We start from the raw sequence: 16134 nt of genomic DNA on the forward strand, positions 1-16134 counted from the left end.
AAAGCCTTCCAAGGCTGAAGGATTACAAAAACAGGACAGGCCCCACTCCTGCCGAAGGTTTTATACAGGAACCAGACAGGATTTACACAGGTGACAACATCAGTGTGTACAACCCAGAAGAGTGGTTGAAAACAGCATTGAGAATGCAAGATACTTTTATTGATATCTATGTTTGTGTTCACACATTTGTGGCAATTCAGCTCCAGCCCCGGGTTCTCTTAAGTGCTGAACATAACACCACCTGCACCAGTTCCACGGGTACCGAGGTAATTGATTAAATCCTAGAAAGCACCAATTTAACCGTGCCCCCCCACCCTCGCCGCCCTCTCCCCGCGGGCCGGTGCCACCGCCCCTCCCTCAGGGCCGCCCACTGCGCCTGCGCCAGCCCCGCCTCAGCGAGCAGCGCACGGGCAGCCCCTTCCCGCCCTTTTCCCGCTCCCTCAGGCTCGAGGGCGCTCCCTCTCGGACCGTTATTTTTGGCGGGCTTCGCCTCAGCCCTCTCCCTCAGCCTCCAGCAAGGGCTTCAGGCGCCTTTAGCCGGTGTCTGGTGCTGCTGTGTGAGGTACAGCGGAGGCTTACCCAGGTATTCTCCTCTGCATCCTTAGCTGAATTTTTTTTTTTCTATAGGTCTGCGTTTTGGTTGCTCATCAAGAGGGAACAGAAAGCAAAACCATGCAATCTGAAATGCTATGCAACCCCAAAACTGGCTTCATAAACTGAAATGTCAAGTTTATGGGGTTTTATTGTACAAGTCACTGGTGACTGTTAGGCTTCGTAGTGCTAGCAGTACAGTTTAAATTGTGTAACAGCAATGAACTAGAAGTTGCTGTAATGTAACACGTAATTGACATATCTCACAGAAATAAACCGTGACTTGATCTATTAGTCTAGCTGTAGTAGATAATTATGCTTCATTCTTAGCAGTATCTTTATTGTTAACTGCCAGATCAAAACAAATGTAGCGGTAATGTCTTAAATTATTTATACACACAAGTATGTGGTATTATTCACGTACCACTAAAGGCATTATGCACCAGTAGCTAACTTTGACAGAATAGCAACTAAAGCTGCACAACAGTCTGTGTAGTATCCTCGATGTATGGAGTAAGGTATAGGCATTCACTATACAAGCAAAGGAATCAGAAAAAAATACGACAAACTACATGTACCTAATATGTTAATATATACTTTATCTGTTCCAAATATTTGGCTGATAATAATGTGGGTTTGACTTGTGAAGTATTTTATGTATAAGGAAATTGGCTAAAGCTTTTAGGTCTGTACCATAAAGTACAGAAAAGAAGTTATTTGTTGAAGCGTGACACTGTTTTTTACAGAACAGTTAAATCAGTTTTTTACTCAAAGCCATGTACTTTGCCATCACACTTTGCAGCAATGTGTAAGTATTCATTTTCTATTAGTATTCTATTTTCAGGATTTAAAAAAATCCTTGTATTTGAATGTGTATGTGCTTTTAAATTCAGAAGTGAGATCAATATTTTAAACCACTTTAAAAGAAGTAGATTATATAACTTTTACATCAAGAATGTAGTCATTTGAGCCCTTAATCTGCAAAGAGCAATTGCTTGTTACTTGTGTACCTGTGGATCTTCTAAATTCAGTATAACTGCTCGCACACCTTAGGCTCTTGTCTGAAGTGATGGATGTCACTGGGTGTAGAGTTAAGAGAAACTGCCATAAACTGCTTTGTCCCACTTCCATACAGCAAATTTGGAGTAATCAACAATTAATAGGCAACGGTGTTGCCTATTAAAATACGGCAAAGAAATGAAAAGGAGCTTGGCTGACGCCTCAACTCGCAGCACGGCAGGTACCATCCATTCATTTGTGCTTTACAGTTCATACCTCATTATGCTTATATGTATCTATACACACACACACACATGCAGTATTCATACAGCATATAGAGTATTCAGTCCTAGACCCCCAATTCCTGAGTGGACTTGCATGGGTTATCTGTTTTATTGCAGCACGGGGCAAGATTTTGAATAGGGTCAGGGGACTGGTCACTAAGGGAAATGTCTCGTTCACGGGATTATGCGCAGGACAGAGGGCTGGGAATAGAAATTCTGGGAGGCAATGGCTGGTCTGTTACATGTTGATGAAATGTAATTCCTCTGGGTGCTGTAAAATAATTGTTAAGTAAATTTTTTTACATATTTTAAGTGTGGATTGTGTACCCTTTTGCTATTGGAATCATAGTATTATTATTTGAAATTTAATTTTAGGTTGTTTGCCTGTACCTCTGTTCAATCAGAAGAAAAGGAATAGACAGCCCCTCACTTCAAATCCACTTGAAAATGAGTCAGGTACCAGTTCTGGGACACGTAATTACAACTTTTCTCCCACATCATTTGGTAAATAAGATACGTATTTTTTGCAATGGCTCTAAATCCAAATAAATCTTAACTTTATTATTGTATTTTATTAAATTAGACATTATCAAGAACTATATCATCCTTGTTTATTTCTGAAAAGTTCATTATGTAAAAAAATGTCCTCCAGGAAATTTCTTTCTGCTCTATACAATTGAGCTTTTTATACTTTGTGCCTAGAGGGAGTTTGACTCTTTGTGTGTTAGAGAATGAAGTAGCACTGGCATTTAAATAGAGTCTCTTGAAACTCTGACCTTTTGTTTTCAGTTGATTTCAATCAACATTCAAGTCCTGTGTTACAAGAAGAAACATTTATAAGATGTCTTTCTTGTCATTCAGAAGAGAACTTATGTTCTTCAAATTCTACTTGGAAAGAATGATGCAGAATTCCGCCTTTAGTACTTTCATTATGTTTTACTTATAATAAAGTAAAAAAGTTTGCTTATAATAAAGTAAAAGTCTAGAGGAGTAACGTACTTGTTAGAAGTTGCCTTATAATTACAGATATCAAAAGATAGAGTTCCTTTTTTTTTTAATTTTTTTTTAGTTCTCTTTCCTCTGTGAGACTATTTGTGGAACACTCAGCTGATGAAGAGTAGGAGCCCTAAGTAGACCTGTTGCCTTTCAATCTTTTCAGTTTGTATCCATATTAAATCCTTTGTCTTTTGAGAATTAGGCTGGGAAACTGCAAACCCAGAAGTGGCTGAACTACAGAAAGCAGCAGACAATGGGTATGTAAAAGCCAATTATTTGTTGCTTATTGATTTTTATTTGGGTACTAATTGTTTCACAAACTATGATCCATGTGTCTGTCTTACAATAACGCTGTGGCTCTGTCACTGATACTTTAAACTTGTCTTTGAAAGCCGAACAGAACATCAGGTCGCTCCTTCACTTATGAAACCACCAAATGCATCAAAGTCCAATTTAGCAAATGCTGGAAAAAAACTGTATGCCTGCAGGTTGGTGAAGTCTTTAATTTTTATTATCCTTCCTTAACCAAAATTATTCGCATGTGAAAATATATCTTATGTTATTCCATATTCTTGTAGCATTCAGAGAGACCCTTTTAATTCTCGGATCATCACTGTAGTCTTCAATAATTCCATTGTGCTTATGAGCCAAACGCCACTGAAATTAAGTATCTTTTCCAGTGTACCTAATGAGGCCTATTAATCAGACCTAATATCTAGCTTTATTATCTGGCCTAAAATTCAGTCTTGCCATAAAAGTTGATTGAATTTTGCGTGTCTTAGATGTAACTTTTTGAGATTTCCCTTTACTTGAAGTAAAATTTATCAACAGACTCAAATAAGCTTCTGTAGTTGTAATAAGGGTCATCGTATATCAAAACTTTTAAGCAAAACTGAATATAATTGTGAACTCTGTGCTTTTATAAACCAAGGAAAAACTTACAGGTTCAGATGCATAGAGCTGGCAGGAAAACTTCCAACAATGTTATGATTGTCCTTTTTCTCTGTTCCCTTCCTCCTATTCCTCTCCAATGGCAAAAAGAGAGCGAATGTTTCAAACAAGGGCAAGATGGAATAGAGGTGGAAGGAATTTCTGAGATGCCTTTATAAAATCAAGGGTGTTAGAAATAATAAGGTCAGCACTAGAGTTTGTTGTAAAATGACTTCTTCAGGGATGGTGATAGAACAATTTGAAAATATCCCTCTCAGAAGAAGCTTTGCTTATTTGATTTTAGAGTTGTGGAAAAAATGTGAATCTTGGGTCAGGAAAGATTCCTTCTACAGGGCAGGATGATAATTGAGCAAGCTTTTACGGCCTATTGAATTCAGCTGGATTTAAGCACAGGTGTGATCAATACCCTGTATATGGATAAATTTAAGTGTATACTCAAGTGCTTTGAGTCTGAGTATTTAACAGCTGTTTTTAAAGCTAAAACAACAATACATAGATTGCTTTTATTACATATCTGAGTGTTCAGAATAGATACTGTGATACTGAACTATGTCTTACATTGTACTGCAGGGCAGAAGAGAAGGCTCCCAGTACTAAGGTTTGGAACAGAAATGAGTATGCTCCTTTAAATAATACAACAGATTCAAGATCTTATAGTGGAATTATTCGAAAGTTTGAGAGCCTTTCAAATAGTTTGAAAACTGTTCAGCAGCAAAAAACCCCTGGTAACCGTAATTCATCTCAGCATGTCAAAACAACAGAAACCAGCCAAACATACACATCTAAAGGACAGTGGCCACTGAAACCTAACACTGATTCAAGAAGTCTGCAGGATCGTAGTCTCTCATATAAGTTTAACCACAATATTCAGCAAAATAAAATGAATGAAAACCAATCTGATTGTGTTCCAGAAGACAAAACTCAGGTAAACTTATGGAGAGAGTGAATAGGAAGATACAATGAAGAGAAGAGTAAAGAAAATTGAGGAAAGATGAGGCTTTCATCAGTCCTAGCTGCCTTAGTAAACCCTTAAGTTTCTGAAAATTTAGAATTGAAATTTTCATACAACCCTCAGCATGATCTTATAAATTGGCAGGGAGTTGTTTGTATAGTCTGAACAAATACTGTAATTTGAATGTAAATATTGGATATTTAGCATAACATATAAATGTCTGTGTGCCTTTTAAAATGGTGTGAATGTGTATATCTAACTTGAGTTTTCATTATCCTCTGAAAGGAATTTTCATCATCTCAATTAAAAATTAAAGAAAAAAAGAATTCTTTGCGAATCTTATCTGCAGTCATTGAAAGTATGAGGCACTGGAGTCAATATGCTGATAAAACTCCACTATTATTTGAAGTTTTAGGTAAGCATGGTAGATTGTGCTAAAACTGATAATAATGGTAGGACAACAGCCAAGAGAAAATGTTATTAACTGTAGGAACAATAGCTGAAATAATTAATCCCACAAAATACTGGCATGAGCACCAGCTAATTTTCTTACTGGGAGATCCGTTCAGCTCTCAAAGGTGACTAAAATAGGTACAATAGGTATATTTCAGCTCTTTCCACCCTATTTATTTTCTTTTCTTGTTTTTAGGATGTTACAATAAATTTTCCTATTTAATAGGAACAGAGAGGTACAGTTTTACAGTCATTTTTAATACAATTTACCTAGAATAAATTCAAGTCTGGAGTACTTCTAAACATAGGTGACTTAATGTGTTTTACTTTGCATATTAATTGACGTTATCTGAGAAATGAACATGACAAAAGACTGAAATAACTAAACTTTAAAGCAAGATGAATAAGAATACAATGTAATGGCATCTCAGAAAACTATTACTTTGACAAGGTTGCAAATATTTAAAGCCGATTTGCATATGAAGATCAATAAAACTTAATGAGAACTGTGTTGTGCTCTGCTTAACAAGGGAATAACTTGTTTACAGTGATGGTTATGAAAAGCCCATTTGGTCACTCAGTTCAGAGAGATATCATATACAATTTTGCTGTACAAAGACTATGTAAAGCTCATAAATTGTATTGGAACTTCCAGTGCTGTCAGCACAAGTTCTCACAGAAAGACGATGCTGAATTGGTAGATGTTGGTGCTTTTGTGTAGTAAACATTGGCATGGTATGTTTGTATCTCATACTTAGTGCTGCTCTGATGTTACATCATGATTTAATTTTGCTGAATGGTGTAGGTACGCTTGATTCTGCAGTCACACCTGGACCATATGGGGCAAAGAATTTTCTTTTGAGAGATGGAAAGGAGACTCTGCCTTGTGTATTTTACGAAATCGTAAGTATTCCTGGTTTTGTACATAACACAGACACCACTAGCTATTACGCCTTTTATGAAGCTAACAATATGTTGTTCTGATTAAACAGAAAATTAGTGTGTAAAAGGAAAGCTGGATGCTTATACTGTATTGTTCCCAAACTGGTCTAGAGTAATAATCCATCGCTGTTTAGGTATCCCCAGACGTGTTTCAGCAAAAAAGGTGGGACTTTCAGTTCAGCTTCGAAGGAGTTGATAATAGCAAAAAAGCTGACGTAAATTCCTTTTGTGTTTGATGTTGTCTTCAGAAACCAGCCATTTTGAAAGCTTTTATGTTAGGTAATATGATTTTTTTTTATTTGTTTATTATGCTTTTGATGAAGGACCGGGAGCTTCCAAGACTAATTAGAGGTCGAGTGCACAGGTGCATGGGAAACTATGATGCAAAAAGAAACATTTTCAAGTGCGTCTCTGTAAGACCAGCAACTATTCAAGAACAAAACACTTTCCAAGATTTTGTTAAAATTGCAGATATTGAGATGACAGCATATGTAAAAAAAATGAATGAAACTTAAAACGGTTGTCTGAAACTGATACTTTTCACTCATTACCCATAAAGGCTGGACATCCTAAAGCATTTTCCAAAACTAAAACAGAAAATCTGATTGAAAATATCGCTATGCTGGTTATCCAACAGCTGTTAGTACCAATGTTTTGTTTCCATTATTACTTTTCATAGCTTATCTTTGCTAGTTTAATCTACTATGTAACAAAACCCTTATAGATTTTACTGGAGAAAATTCTGAATTAAAACATTGAAGTTTTGCAGTAGTGCAAGTGTTTTAGGAAAAGATCTTCAATGCTAATTGAGATTGCTGTTGCTTTTCATGATCTTCAGTTCTTAGAAATTCCTTCAATACCTGTTTCAAAATGTTGACTATATACTTCTTTTGAGGAGTTTAATAGCAAACAAACGTCAACAAAGTTCTCTTTGCCTCTGCATGTTGCATTAAAACTGCTCTTTGGTAGAAAGTAGGGAGGTATCTTTATTTCATTTCAGTTCTGACTAACAGGTTCCCCTTCCTTTGCTGGATTACAAGAACATGTGTTAAAGCTTTTCTAGAAATGAACATAATAGATATACAGAAAGATTTCACAGGATGCAGCTGTATATACTAGGTATTTGTATGGTCCCCGTTGATATGTTATCTGATTCATGTTGGTTTTTAAAATAAATAATCAGTATAACGCCTGTATAAAACAGCAACACACCCTGAAGCTGTAGGAAGATTGCTCAAGGACACAGGGGAAGTTGGAGAGAAATGACTATTTGAACAGAGAACTTCCTTGCCTTTGCCATAGAAACATCTTTCATGAGGAATGGACTGTGTACATGTTTATATGTCTTTACCTTCAAACATTAACTTTCATAGATTATTCCTGTTGTTTCTATTTCCTTTTCCCCTTAGCTAGTTCCCCTACTTCAGTAGCTTTGTACCAGATCTGTGGGAATTGTAAAACAAAAGAGTTGTCAAGAAAACAGTGAACAGTGTGATTATTTTTTTTTTTAAATTTTATTATACAGTGTTGGCAATTGGAAATTTCACATTTAAAATAATTGAAATATTGTATCCAACAAGTCAAATACAGAAAACAGTTAATATTCTAAAAAGGAGCCAGCTAGTCAACGCAGAAACACATTAATGGAAAATACAGCTTTTAGTTACACTTAAAAAATTATATATTTAGAATAAAACTTGAACCTGGTCCAGTAAATCGTTTGACTTGTAACAGGAAAACGCTTTTACACAGTTTTAACGCGCAGACAGTCTTTATTTAAAAAAGTGATCTGTCAGTGTTAGTATGTAGTATTGGCAACACTCCCCCTTAAAGTTCCAGTTGAGGATCTAAAGTATATGGTTTACTAACTGTTCTAAGAATCACTTGCATTATCATCTCTACCTTCTGTGCTAAGCTGGTTCTGAGCGTGGATGTTTCAAGGAGAGTTTCGTCTATCCAGTTTTAGAGGTCATATACGTATATTTGATTTCCTTTATATATTATAAAATATTAAAGAAAGTTCCAAATGGAAGCATTAGCTTAACTCATAAAAGGTGCAGAATATTACAGGATGTGGAGCTTGACCATGTTCACAACAGAAGTTGAGTTTTAAAAAGTGAAGGATTTGGGACAGCAGTGTTGTAAATTGTAAGGCTCCACTGTAACAGTAATTTAAAACTGCAAAGGAAGCTTGAACTATGGGAGCAGGCCTGCAAGCGTCAGTGTGTGTCATCAACATCACACAAATGTAGTCCTACTGATTTCAGTTGAATGATTGATGATTCCAGTTCTGCACATGTGAAAGTTATGTTAATAAGTAATGACAGGAATAAGTCATTTGTGTCTAGTAGGTATGTTATGGCTGTTAATAAAAATCTAAAATAGTTTTACTTTCGGTAAGTGTTTAGATCTTTGCAAAAAAAGTTTTCTACTTTACACTAACAAATCACTTTTTCTAGTGAAACATTAAGTGAACAGTCATAAACATTACACAAAACAGAAAAAACCCTACGTAATACAGTTTATACACATTACTCAACATTTTTCAGTTGTTGGGTTTTGTTTGTTTTTTTAACCATATTGATCCTGTCTTGTATAATGGTTCTAGTGTAAAGGCACAGGTTGGTTAGGAAAGAAAAGCCTGCATCTCTGTCTCTCTACTTTGTGGTGATGATTTTCTTTGTTGTTTGTTATTCCTCACTTTTCTGACTCTCATATGAAAATTGTCAATTTCAGCCGTTCATTAAAAAAAAAGTGTAAGACATTATTGAAAAGTACATTACTATACAGAAGTGACTGAAATTTATTCTTCTTACTTTAGAGGCATTCCTTCAACCTATTTTGTTAAATATTTGGAAGATTGAATTCCTTAGTCACTGAGAGCAAAAATGCGTAACACGCAATCTCTCGGTGTACTTAATTCTACATTGAAACCTGTATTTTCAAAGATTAGTAATGGAACTTGCTGTGTTTATGTGCAGAATTTGCTTTTAGAGTGCATGAAAATGTAACAACAGACAATTATTTTGGAAAACAATGCGATGTTCCATTGAAGTTAAGAAGGGTGAGGAATGTAAACAAGACTACAGAAGTCATTGATGTTTATTAAAATAACACAGTGATTGTTCTCTCTGTTTGCATTCTTATACATCCTCAACATGTCTCTGTCTGTCCCTTCATGTACACTTTCCATTAAAAAAAAATAAAAAATTCAGGAATCAGCTGGACTCAGCTAAGTGAAGAATAAATTTGATCACTTGGTTTGTGCCAAAATACAAAACTAAGAAGTACAGCTCTGAATTAAATATAATCTATGTGATTACTTCTTTTTTTTAATAAATAATAGAAAATAAAATATGGGAACAGAATTAGAATTCAGTTTTTCTTTTAAATGAAAAACAGAACAGTGGAGTGAGATTAGAACCCAATGTTTCTTTTGCTTAAGGCAATCAAGTGCACTTATTTCAATGCTTGATAGTAATGAATTCAGTGCTATTGTGGAAATCAGACTTCACAAATTTCACATACAAACTCATGAAATATGGCCATTTGCTAGTTCTGATACGGCATCAGATTTTTATTAATTGTGATCAGTAGCATTTCACTTCACTTTTTTTTAAACAATAATGGGCTCTTAATAGTAATGGAAATACTAGAATCTAGTTCATTCTGTCTTGTACTATCGCTACATATAAGGGCCATTGGGCACATACTTTTTTTAAACAGATTTTTCTTTTTGGCCTTAAAAATCAAACAACAAAATCTAGAGTTCTAATAGTTCAAACAAGTCTGTAAAAGTCCACCTAAAATTATAATTTAAGAAACACTGAAAAAAAATTCTCTGGCATTTTTTTTCCTGTTGTTAAACTATTAAATCATCATGAAGCCTTTGGAAGTAGTTAGACCTCTCTTTCTCTGAAAAGAAGTAACTTAAATTTTATGCAAGTCTTCATGAAGCTTACTCTAATTCTTGACGATTAGATCATTATTAAAAAGTGTGCCAACAACTTAAAATATGCAGATACTACTAATACATATAGATTAAAAAAACTTTTCTTGTATACAGTTCATTTTAGATATCAAACTTAATTTTAGGCCGTGCTACTAGTACGTGCTTTTGTCACTAATCAAAACAATTGTAACAAAATATCGTTATTGATTTTAAAATTATTGGGTTCATAAAAGTTTTGACATTTAATAATATATAAAAAGTGAACTGAAGCTTTTAAAAGACTTACAATTTTGAGACACAAAAGAAACTGGGAGGTAGACAGATGTTTTGAGGATAAACTGATTTTTTTTGTCTAAGGCATTATGCCACTATATGTTTAGAGCAGTATAAAGGCTGCTGCTTCATCTTATTTCAGTTCCAGAGTGTTTGCTGCTCGTACGTACGGAAGACTATCAATGCACTTTTGGTCTTTGTGAATCTGACCTTCTCTTCCCCATCTCCTCTTTGCTCTTTAGCAATACAGCTAAATGGAAGTGCTATAATAATTTCTGCCCATTGCCCATAGACAGGAATGTTCTGTTCTTAAACAGTAATAAAATACTATAAAATAGTAGGTATTGGAGTTGGAGATATGTGCTCTTTTGGTGCATATTTTGCAAAGAATGGTAAAAAGACAGACAACATGACCCCAACAATTGCCAGCATGTACCCCCAGCCGATCTGGCAGTCTCCTGCATAGTAGATGTCTGAATTCTCACAGAATCTCTTCACAGTAGCAGAGTTGAAACCAAAAGGGTAAATTAAAAGCCCAGAAGCCATTATGAACACTAGAGAGAAGAAAAAAACCACAGTTATTATCAAACACTTAATTCCTTTGAAAAAAATTCCTTCTTTTAGAAAGGCAAATATATGTGATATTAGAATCAATGGGAAAAAGTCGTAGCTTAGAACTTACGATTGTCAGATTATCTTCCTTTTCATAATTACCTCTTACGGACAGCAGTGTCATAACATGGTAGCAAGTTGGCTTTGGGATTTTTTTCATGAGAACTCTTGCCCATTATATCACTTCAGAAACGTTGTAATCCAAATTACGTAGCCATTTAAAAAGCAAGATGATTCAGATACAGTGGAATTGAGAGGAGAAGAATTCCTAAGTTTGCAGATTCCAAACCAGCTTGATTTTCTTCTCAATAGCATTTTTGTATTTGAGACAAACAATTACTTTGTTCTGCCAAATAAAAACTTTAAATGAAAGAGTTTAAACGTAGTTTTTCAGATACTACTGATCAGGTTCTGATAACGTTAGCACATTCTCAGTATTGCAAATTCAGATTGCTTAAAAAATGCTACATTTGACCCAAAGATTGTGAGATGAAAAAACAGTACAATCTGTCTTCTTTTTATTTGGCTTTTAGGATCAGAGTCTTTCAGTATACTTACTGGAATTTGCTTTGTAAACATGAGGATTAGAAAAATTTTTGACCCAAAGTTGAGACTTAAAGTATTAGAACCTAAAGTTCTAATATTACTGAATTTTGACAGCTTGGGCTTTAAAAGCACACGGTAAATACAACAGGACATATTGTAGAAAACTAAAGGTTCGGTAAGTAAAGGCACAGAGTTAAAGTAGAAGGAAATCTCTCCCAGCGAGTCATCTTTTATTCCTTCTGGCCAAAGACACCAGCAGATTAATCCAGTGCATAATGAAGAAATATGTCTAAAATACAAAGCTTAAGCCACCTCTTGATGTTGGAAAGCCAGACTTGCCTCCTGCAATTACACTGCCTGTATTATCTGTTAGCTTTCAATAGAACTTCACAGATCTTAGTCTTTAATGAATACACATTATATTTACAGATCATGGCTTATGCAATTAATTTAGTGAAGAGCAGAATTACTTTTCCAGCTTTGAAAATAAGACTGCCCAAGGTATAAATCATGACTATGATGAAGATGCCTTAAAACACTCCCAGTGTGGGTCTCAGAGCCTGGTTTTGCCCACCTTGGAAGTCAAGAGGGGCTGAGTGAGGCTGATGCAAAGGGTTATGCCACCCCAGCCAGTGTGGATACCCCTTGTTTGGGAGAACACTGAGAAACCATTTTTAGTTTTCTAGCCTCTCTGCTACTGAATAACCACTATTTAAATCTGCAGTCTATTTTAAAAGGCTTTATTTTATGTACCATAAAGACACCACGAAGCAGTCCCTTTTCCTACCTTCCCATTCTTCCAGGATAGTGTTTTGTTCAAATTCAGGGTGGATTGTTAGTGATTCGAGAATAGCAGTAATCAGAATTAACTGTTATGTTTGAACTGGTAGATAATTCATAACCAGCAAACATCTAATGAAACATTAGGATTATAAAACAAATACTTTGCTATTCTCTGTATTTGTAATTGCCTTTTGGGTAGGGCGTGTACATATTACTCCAATTATAACATTGGAGAGGCTTAATCTCAAAAGTATCCACTAAAAAAGGGGCAATCACTCATTGATCTTTTTTAATGAAAAAACTCCTTTAATAAGTTTGAGGGCTGGGTGAAGTCAAAAAGTTTAACACACCCTGTAAAGCCCCTGAATAATTTGAATAAAACCTTTCCTTCTACTCTAAATGGAACCGCTGAGTTAATCCCTTGTAAAAAACAGTAACACCAAGAAAATGGAAATTAAAAGGAGAGAAACTGGAACAGAAGCCAACTTCCAAGTCTGTTTCCCTCTAGGGCAACTCCTGTATGGGTACAAAGAGCAACTGCCTGCCAGTAAGTGGAGCTCTCTGGGAGCAAGGTGCTTTTCCCTGCCCTTGCTCCCACCAACCACTCTCTTTTCCTTTAAGCCTTCACGAGCGATAATTTTTCCAGTGGTTCCCAAGGAAAGGAGGCTGTGGCATTCCCCTCTTTCCAGGCTCCAGGTGTGCGAAGCAGACAGTTAAGGGGAAGGTCCTCCCCAGCGCAATGTCTCGTGCGCATCTCACACTCCCCAATACTCAACCAGCTGCCCCTGCTGTGGGTGCCCAGGGCAGGAGGGAGCTCACAAGCTCGGCACTGAGTTCCCAGCAGCTGTCCTTGTGCATTTAGGCTCCAACATCAAACAAACATACAGAAACTGAAGCTAAGTACAAAGAAGTAAGTTGTATTATGCAGATGTCCCTTAATTACACACCTATGACACCACTAAAAACAATGCAAAACGAAAATATAATTACAATGAAGCTAAAGTAGACACAGGCAAACAACTGGTCTAGCAAAGGTCACTGAGCTTTCCCAAAAGAAGAAAAAGCTAAGGGCCGGCACAGCCTGGAAGTTGTGTGACACTCTTGCACGCCCAGGAAGATTCCCTGAGCCCTACCTCTGTGGGCAGCAACATGGGAAGCAACCTTGGAGAACAACCAGGAAGAAGGGAGACGACTTCTAATGGAATTGTGAAGTTTGAGAATGTTAAACTGCAAAGCTGAGCAACAAACTGATCCCTGTTGATCCATAGACCTATGAAGGTTGTAGCTGTTGGCCGATACAGCTGGAAACGGAATGACGTGCTGTGGGACTGCAGTGGGACATGGATACACAGCATGGCCCCACACAAAACCCCGTCTGCTCGACTGCACAAAGAATCTTGAAATAGCCCCATGGTGCAAAACCTTCTGTAAAACATGGGGCCCGTTTGCAAAGGAAAGCGAACCAGTTTTAAGAGAAACAGCAACTGCTCTAAGGAAGAAGCAGGTCTAAAATTAAAAATTTCAGTTTGTTCATCTTTTCAAAGCCAAAATAGTCCATGCATCTCAGTCAGCGAAAGAAAACATTATGCAGAATTGGAAGCGATCATTTTATCATAAAATCCTTTTAAACTTTGCTAACTGTTAAAATTTGCTGGTTTTCTGACAGTATCTCAATTCCTTGCTCTACTTCACATGTCCATATATATGGTTTTTTTCCGATTGTGTTACACAGAATTATTTTGAAGGTTGTGCTTTATACAGTGACACGAGTGTTTTGATTACCACTTGGTGCTGATGTTGTATGGTGTGATTTAATGGAAGAAGCTTTTTTTTTTTGAAGGCTAGAAATAATCTGTCACAGTGGAATGTAATGTGTTCACATATCAAACGGGCTAAAAAGTTACCCATGGTTTCATATCCTCAGGCATGTCATAGAATGACCTCATTATTCTCATTTAGGCGCCCTCTTTCTTACAAAGGCTCAAAATATTGAATAGCCTGTTATTATCAGCAGAAGCCAAGCTTTCAGACACGGTGCTAATGACTACTTAATAGTGCTGTCTGTCAGCAGTGCCGTTAGCTGGAGAGCACACAAAGAACCAGTGGGGCTCCATTTAGGCTCCTCATATAACACTTACGCCTCTGCACGGCTTTCCAACAACAAACATCACTTTAAAAGGTGTCAGAATACAGGAGTGAGCGCATCTTACCATTATGTGTACTGTAATCCCGCTGTCACACAAGATGATGAGAAGCCTCAACAACACATTTGGGTCTGTTCTATAGCACGAAGCATATGGAGCATAGAGGGGACTTGCTGGTAAAATGGATAGTTGGAGTCCTTTTTTTAACATGGCTTGACTGACAATTTGATTCATCTCCCATCAGTCTTGTTAAAACCATGCATTTTTTGTTTTATTATTTGACACAGGGTATTTGTTAGTGCAAGCTCCTCATCCCCTGAGTTCTCAGCAGTAAGTCAGAGCTGCTGCTGACTGAAGGCAATCTAAAGTCAAGTCCGCGCGCCTTGCTTCAACTGTAAGTCACTTTTTATTTCTACTTCATAATCTTTTGCCCTCCCAAGCAGTTACAGTCTCACCCTCATCCTCTCACATCCTCTTCACTTCACTGGTGTCCTACAGCCACAAGGTAAATGGCAGTTTCTCCTCTGAAGGGTTTCCCAGCCAAGGCAGAACCTCTGCGCTGTGCTCTTGCTCCCTGGGCAGGCCCAAAGCTTAAAAAATACGGCTTACCTATTTTTTTTTAAAGAGTAGATTCCTGATTTTGTAGATTTCTAAATAAAATAACTTTAATTAACAGGTATAAGATATTATTAGAAAGGAGGATACTTCTTTTTAGGGAAAAAAGAGCATTTTGTAGAAAAAGTTTTAAACTGTTGGTGATAATACTGAATCAATGACACCTACTCAGGGCAAATAGCATTTTCTGCTATTTTAAAATCTAATAAACTATAACTCTTTGTCATTGCAATGGTTCATTCATTTCATTAAGCTCCTGAAGTACTGTTTAATTATTTAAATTTATCACGTCCCATTTTCAAGTTTATTTTAAACCAGACAAACCAAAGTAATGCAGTTCTCTAGAGTGTGTGTAGAGGGCACCAACGTACAACACTCTTTAATACCATGTACAAAAGATGGCTTTTTCCATCTCCTCTTCTTTTGGCAAGACTGATGGAGTTTTCAATGTATGAAACAGAAATAATTGAATTGTTTTCTGTATTGTGAAGCAGGAATGTGAAAACTTGGCAAAGTTTATGTGTATCCTTCCATACTAATGTTGAAATGGATGGAAATCCAGAGGTGGACCGCAAATATTATAAAGATCAGAAAAAGCTATTTTATTTTATTGTATTTGTTACTACATTTAGATGATGCGTAGTAGTAGTACTGATCACCAGTAGTAAAATACGCTGTGTGCATGAATTATCTTCCTGAAATTACCTGTTGTGCGAAGATTAGTTTGTCTTAGAAGTTTAATTTGCTTATTTTAGGGGTGTATTATATTCCTGATACTTGTGACAATGACAGATTAATTGCAAGATTTTGGGACATATCAGACAATCATTAGAATTAGGGCTGAATCATAGGCCAGCAAGAGTATTATTCCAACCCTATTACAGATTATCACAGTCTTATCGCTTCTTGGAACATTTTTATTGACAGAGCTTAATCTACCAAAGCAGTTTTCACTCATCAAGAAGTTTCCTCTCACATATAATCCATTACCTCCCTTCTTAAAGCTGGCAGTTCTTCTTATGCACAAGCAGTTGCCTTTGA

The 16134-nt window shown here is 36.4% G+C and overlaps 2 protein-coding genes across 2 annotated transcripts in view; one reads left to right on the plus strand and one right to left on the minus strand.

Moving 5' to 3' along the window:
- Positions 1-16134, minus strand: part of ASPA (aspartoacylase) — an 83549-nt gene that overhangs the window by 10378 nt on the left and 57037 nt on the right. The window lies entirely within an intron of this gene.
- On the plus strand, positions 1789-6683 carry SPATA22 (spermatogenesis associated 22). The gene is made up of 8 exons (XM_074160761.1): positions 1789-1831; positions 2250-2378; positions 3073-3127; positions 3263-3358; positions 4392-4746; positions 5059-5188; positions 6032-6129; positions 6492-6683. Exons 1-8 carry the CDS (start codon positions 1789-1791, stop codon positions 6681-6683), a joined length of 1098 nt encoding a protein of 365 aa, XP_074016862.1.

Source organism: Numenius arquata, chromosome 18 (assembly GCF_964106895.1).
Source record: "Numenius arquata chromosome 18, bNumArq3.hap1.1, whole genome shotgun sequence".
NCBI lineage: Eukaryota > Metazoa > Chordata > Aves > Charadriiformes > Scolopacidae > Numenius > Numenius arquata.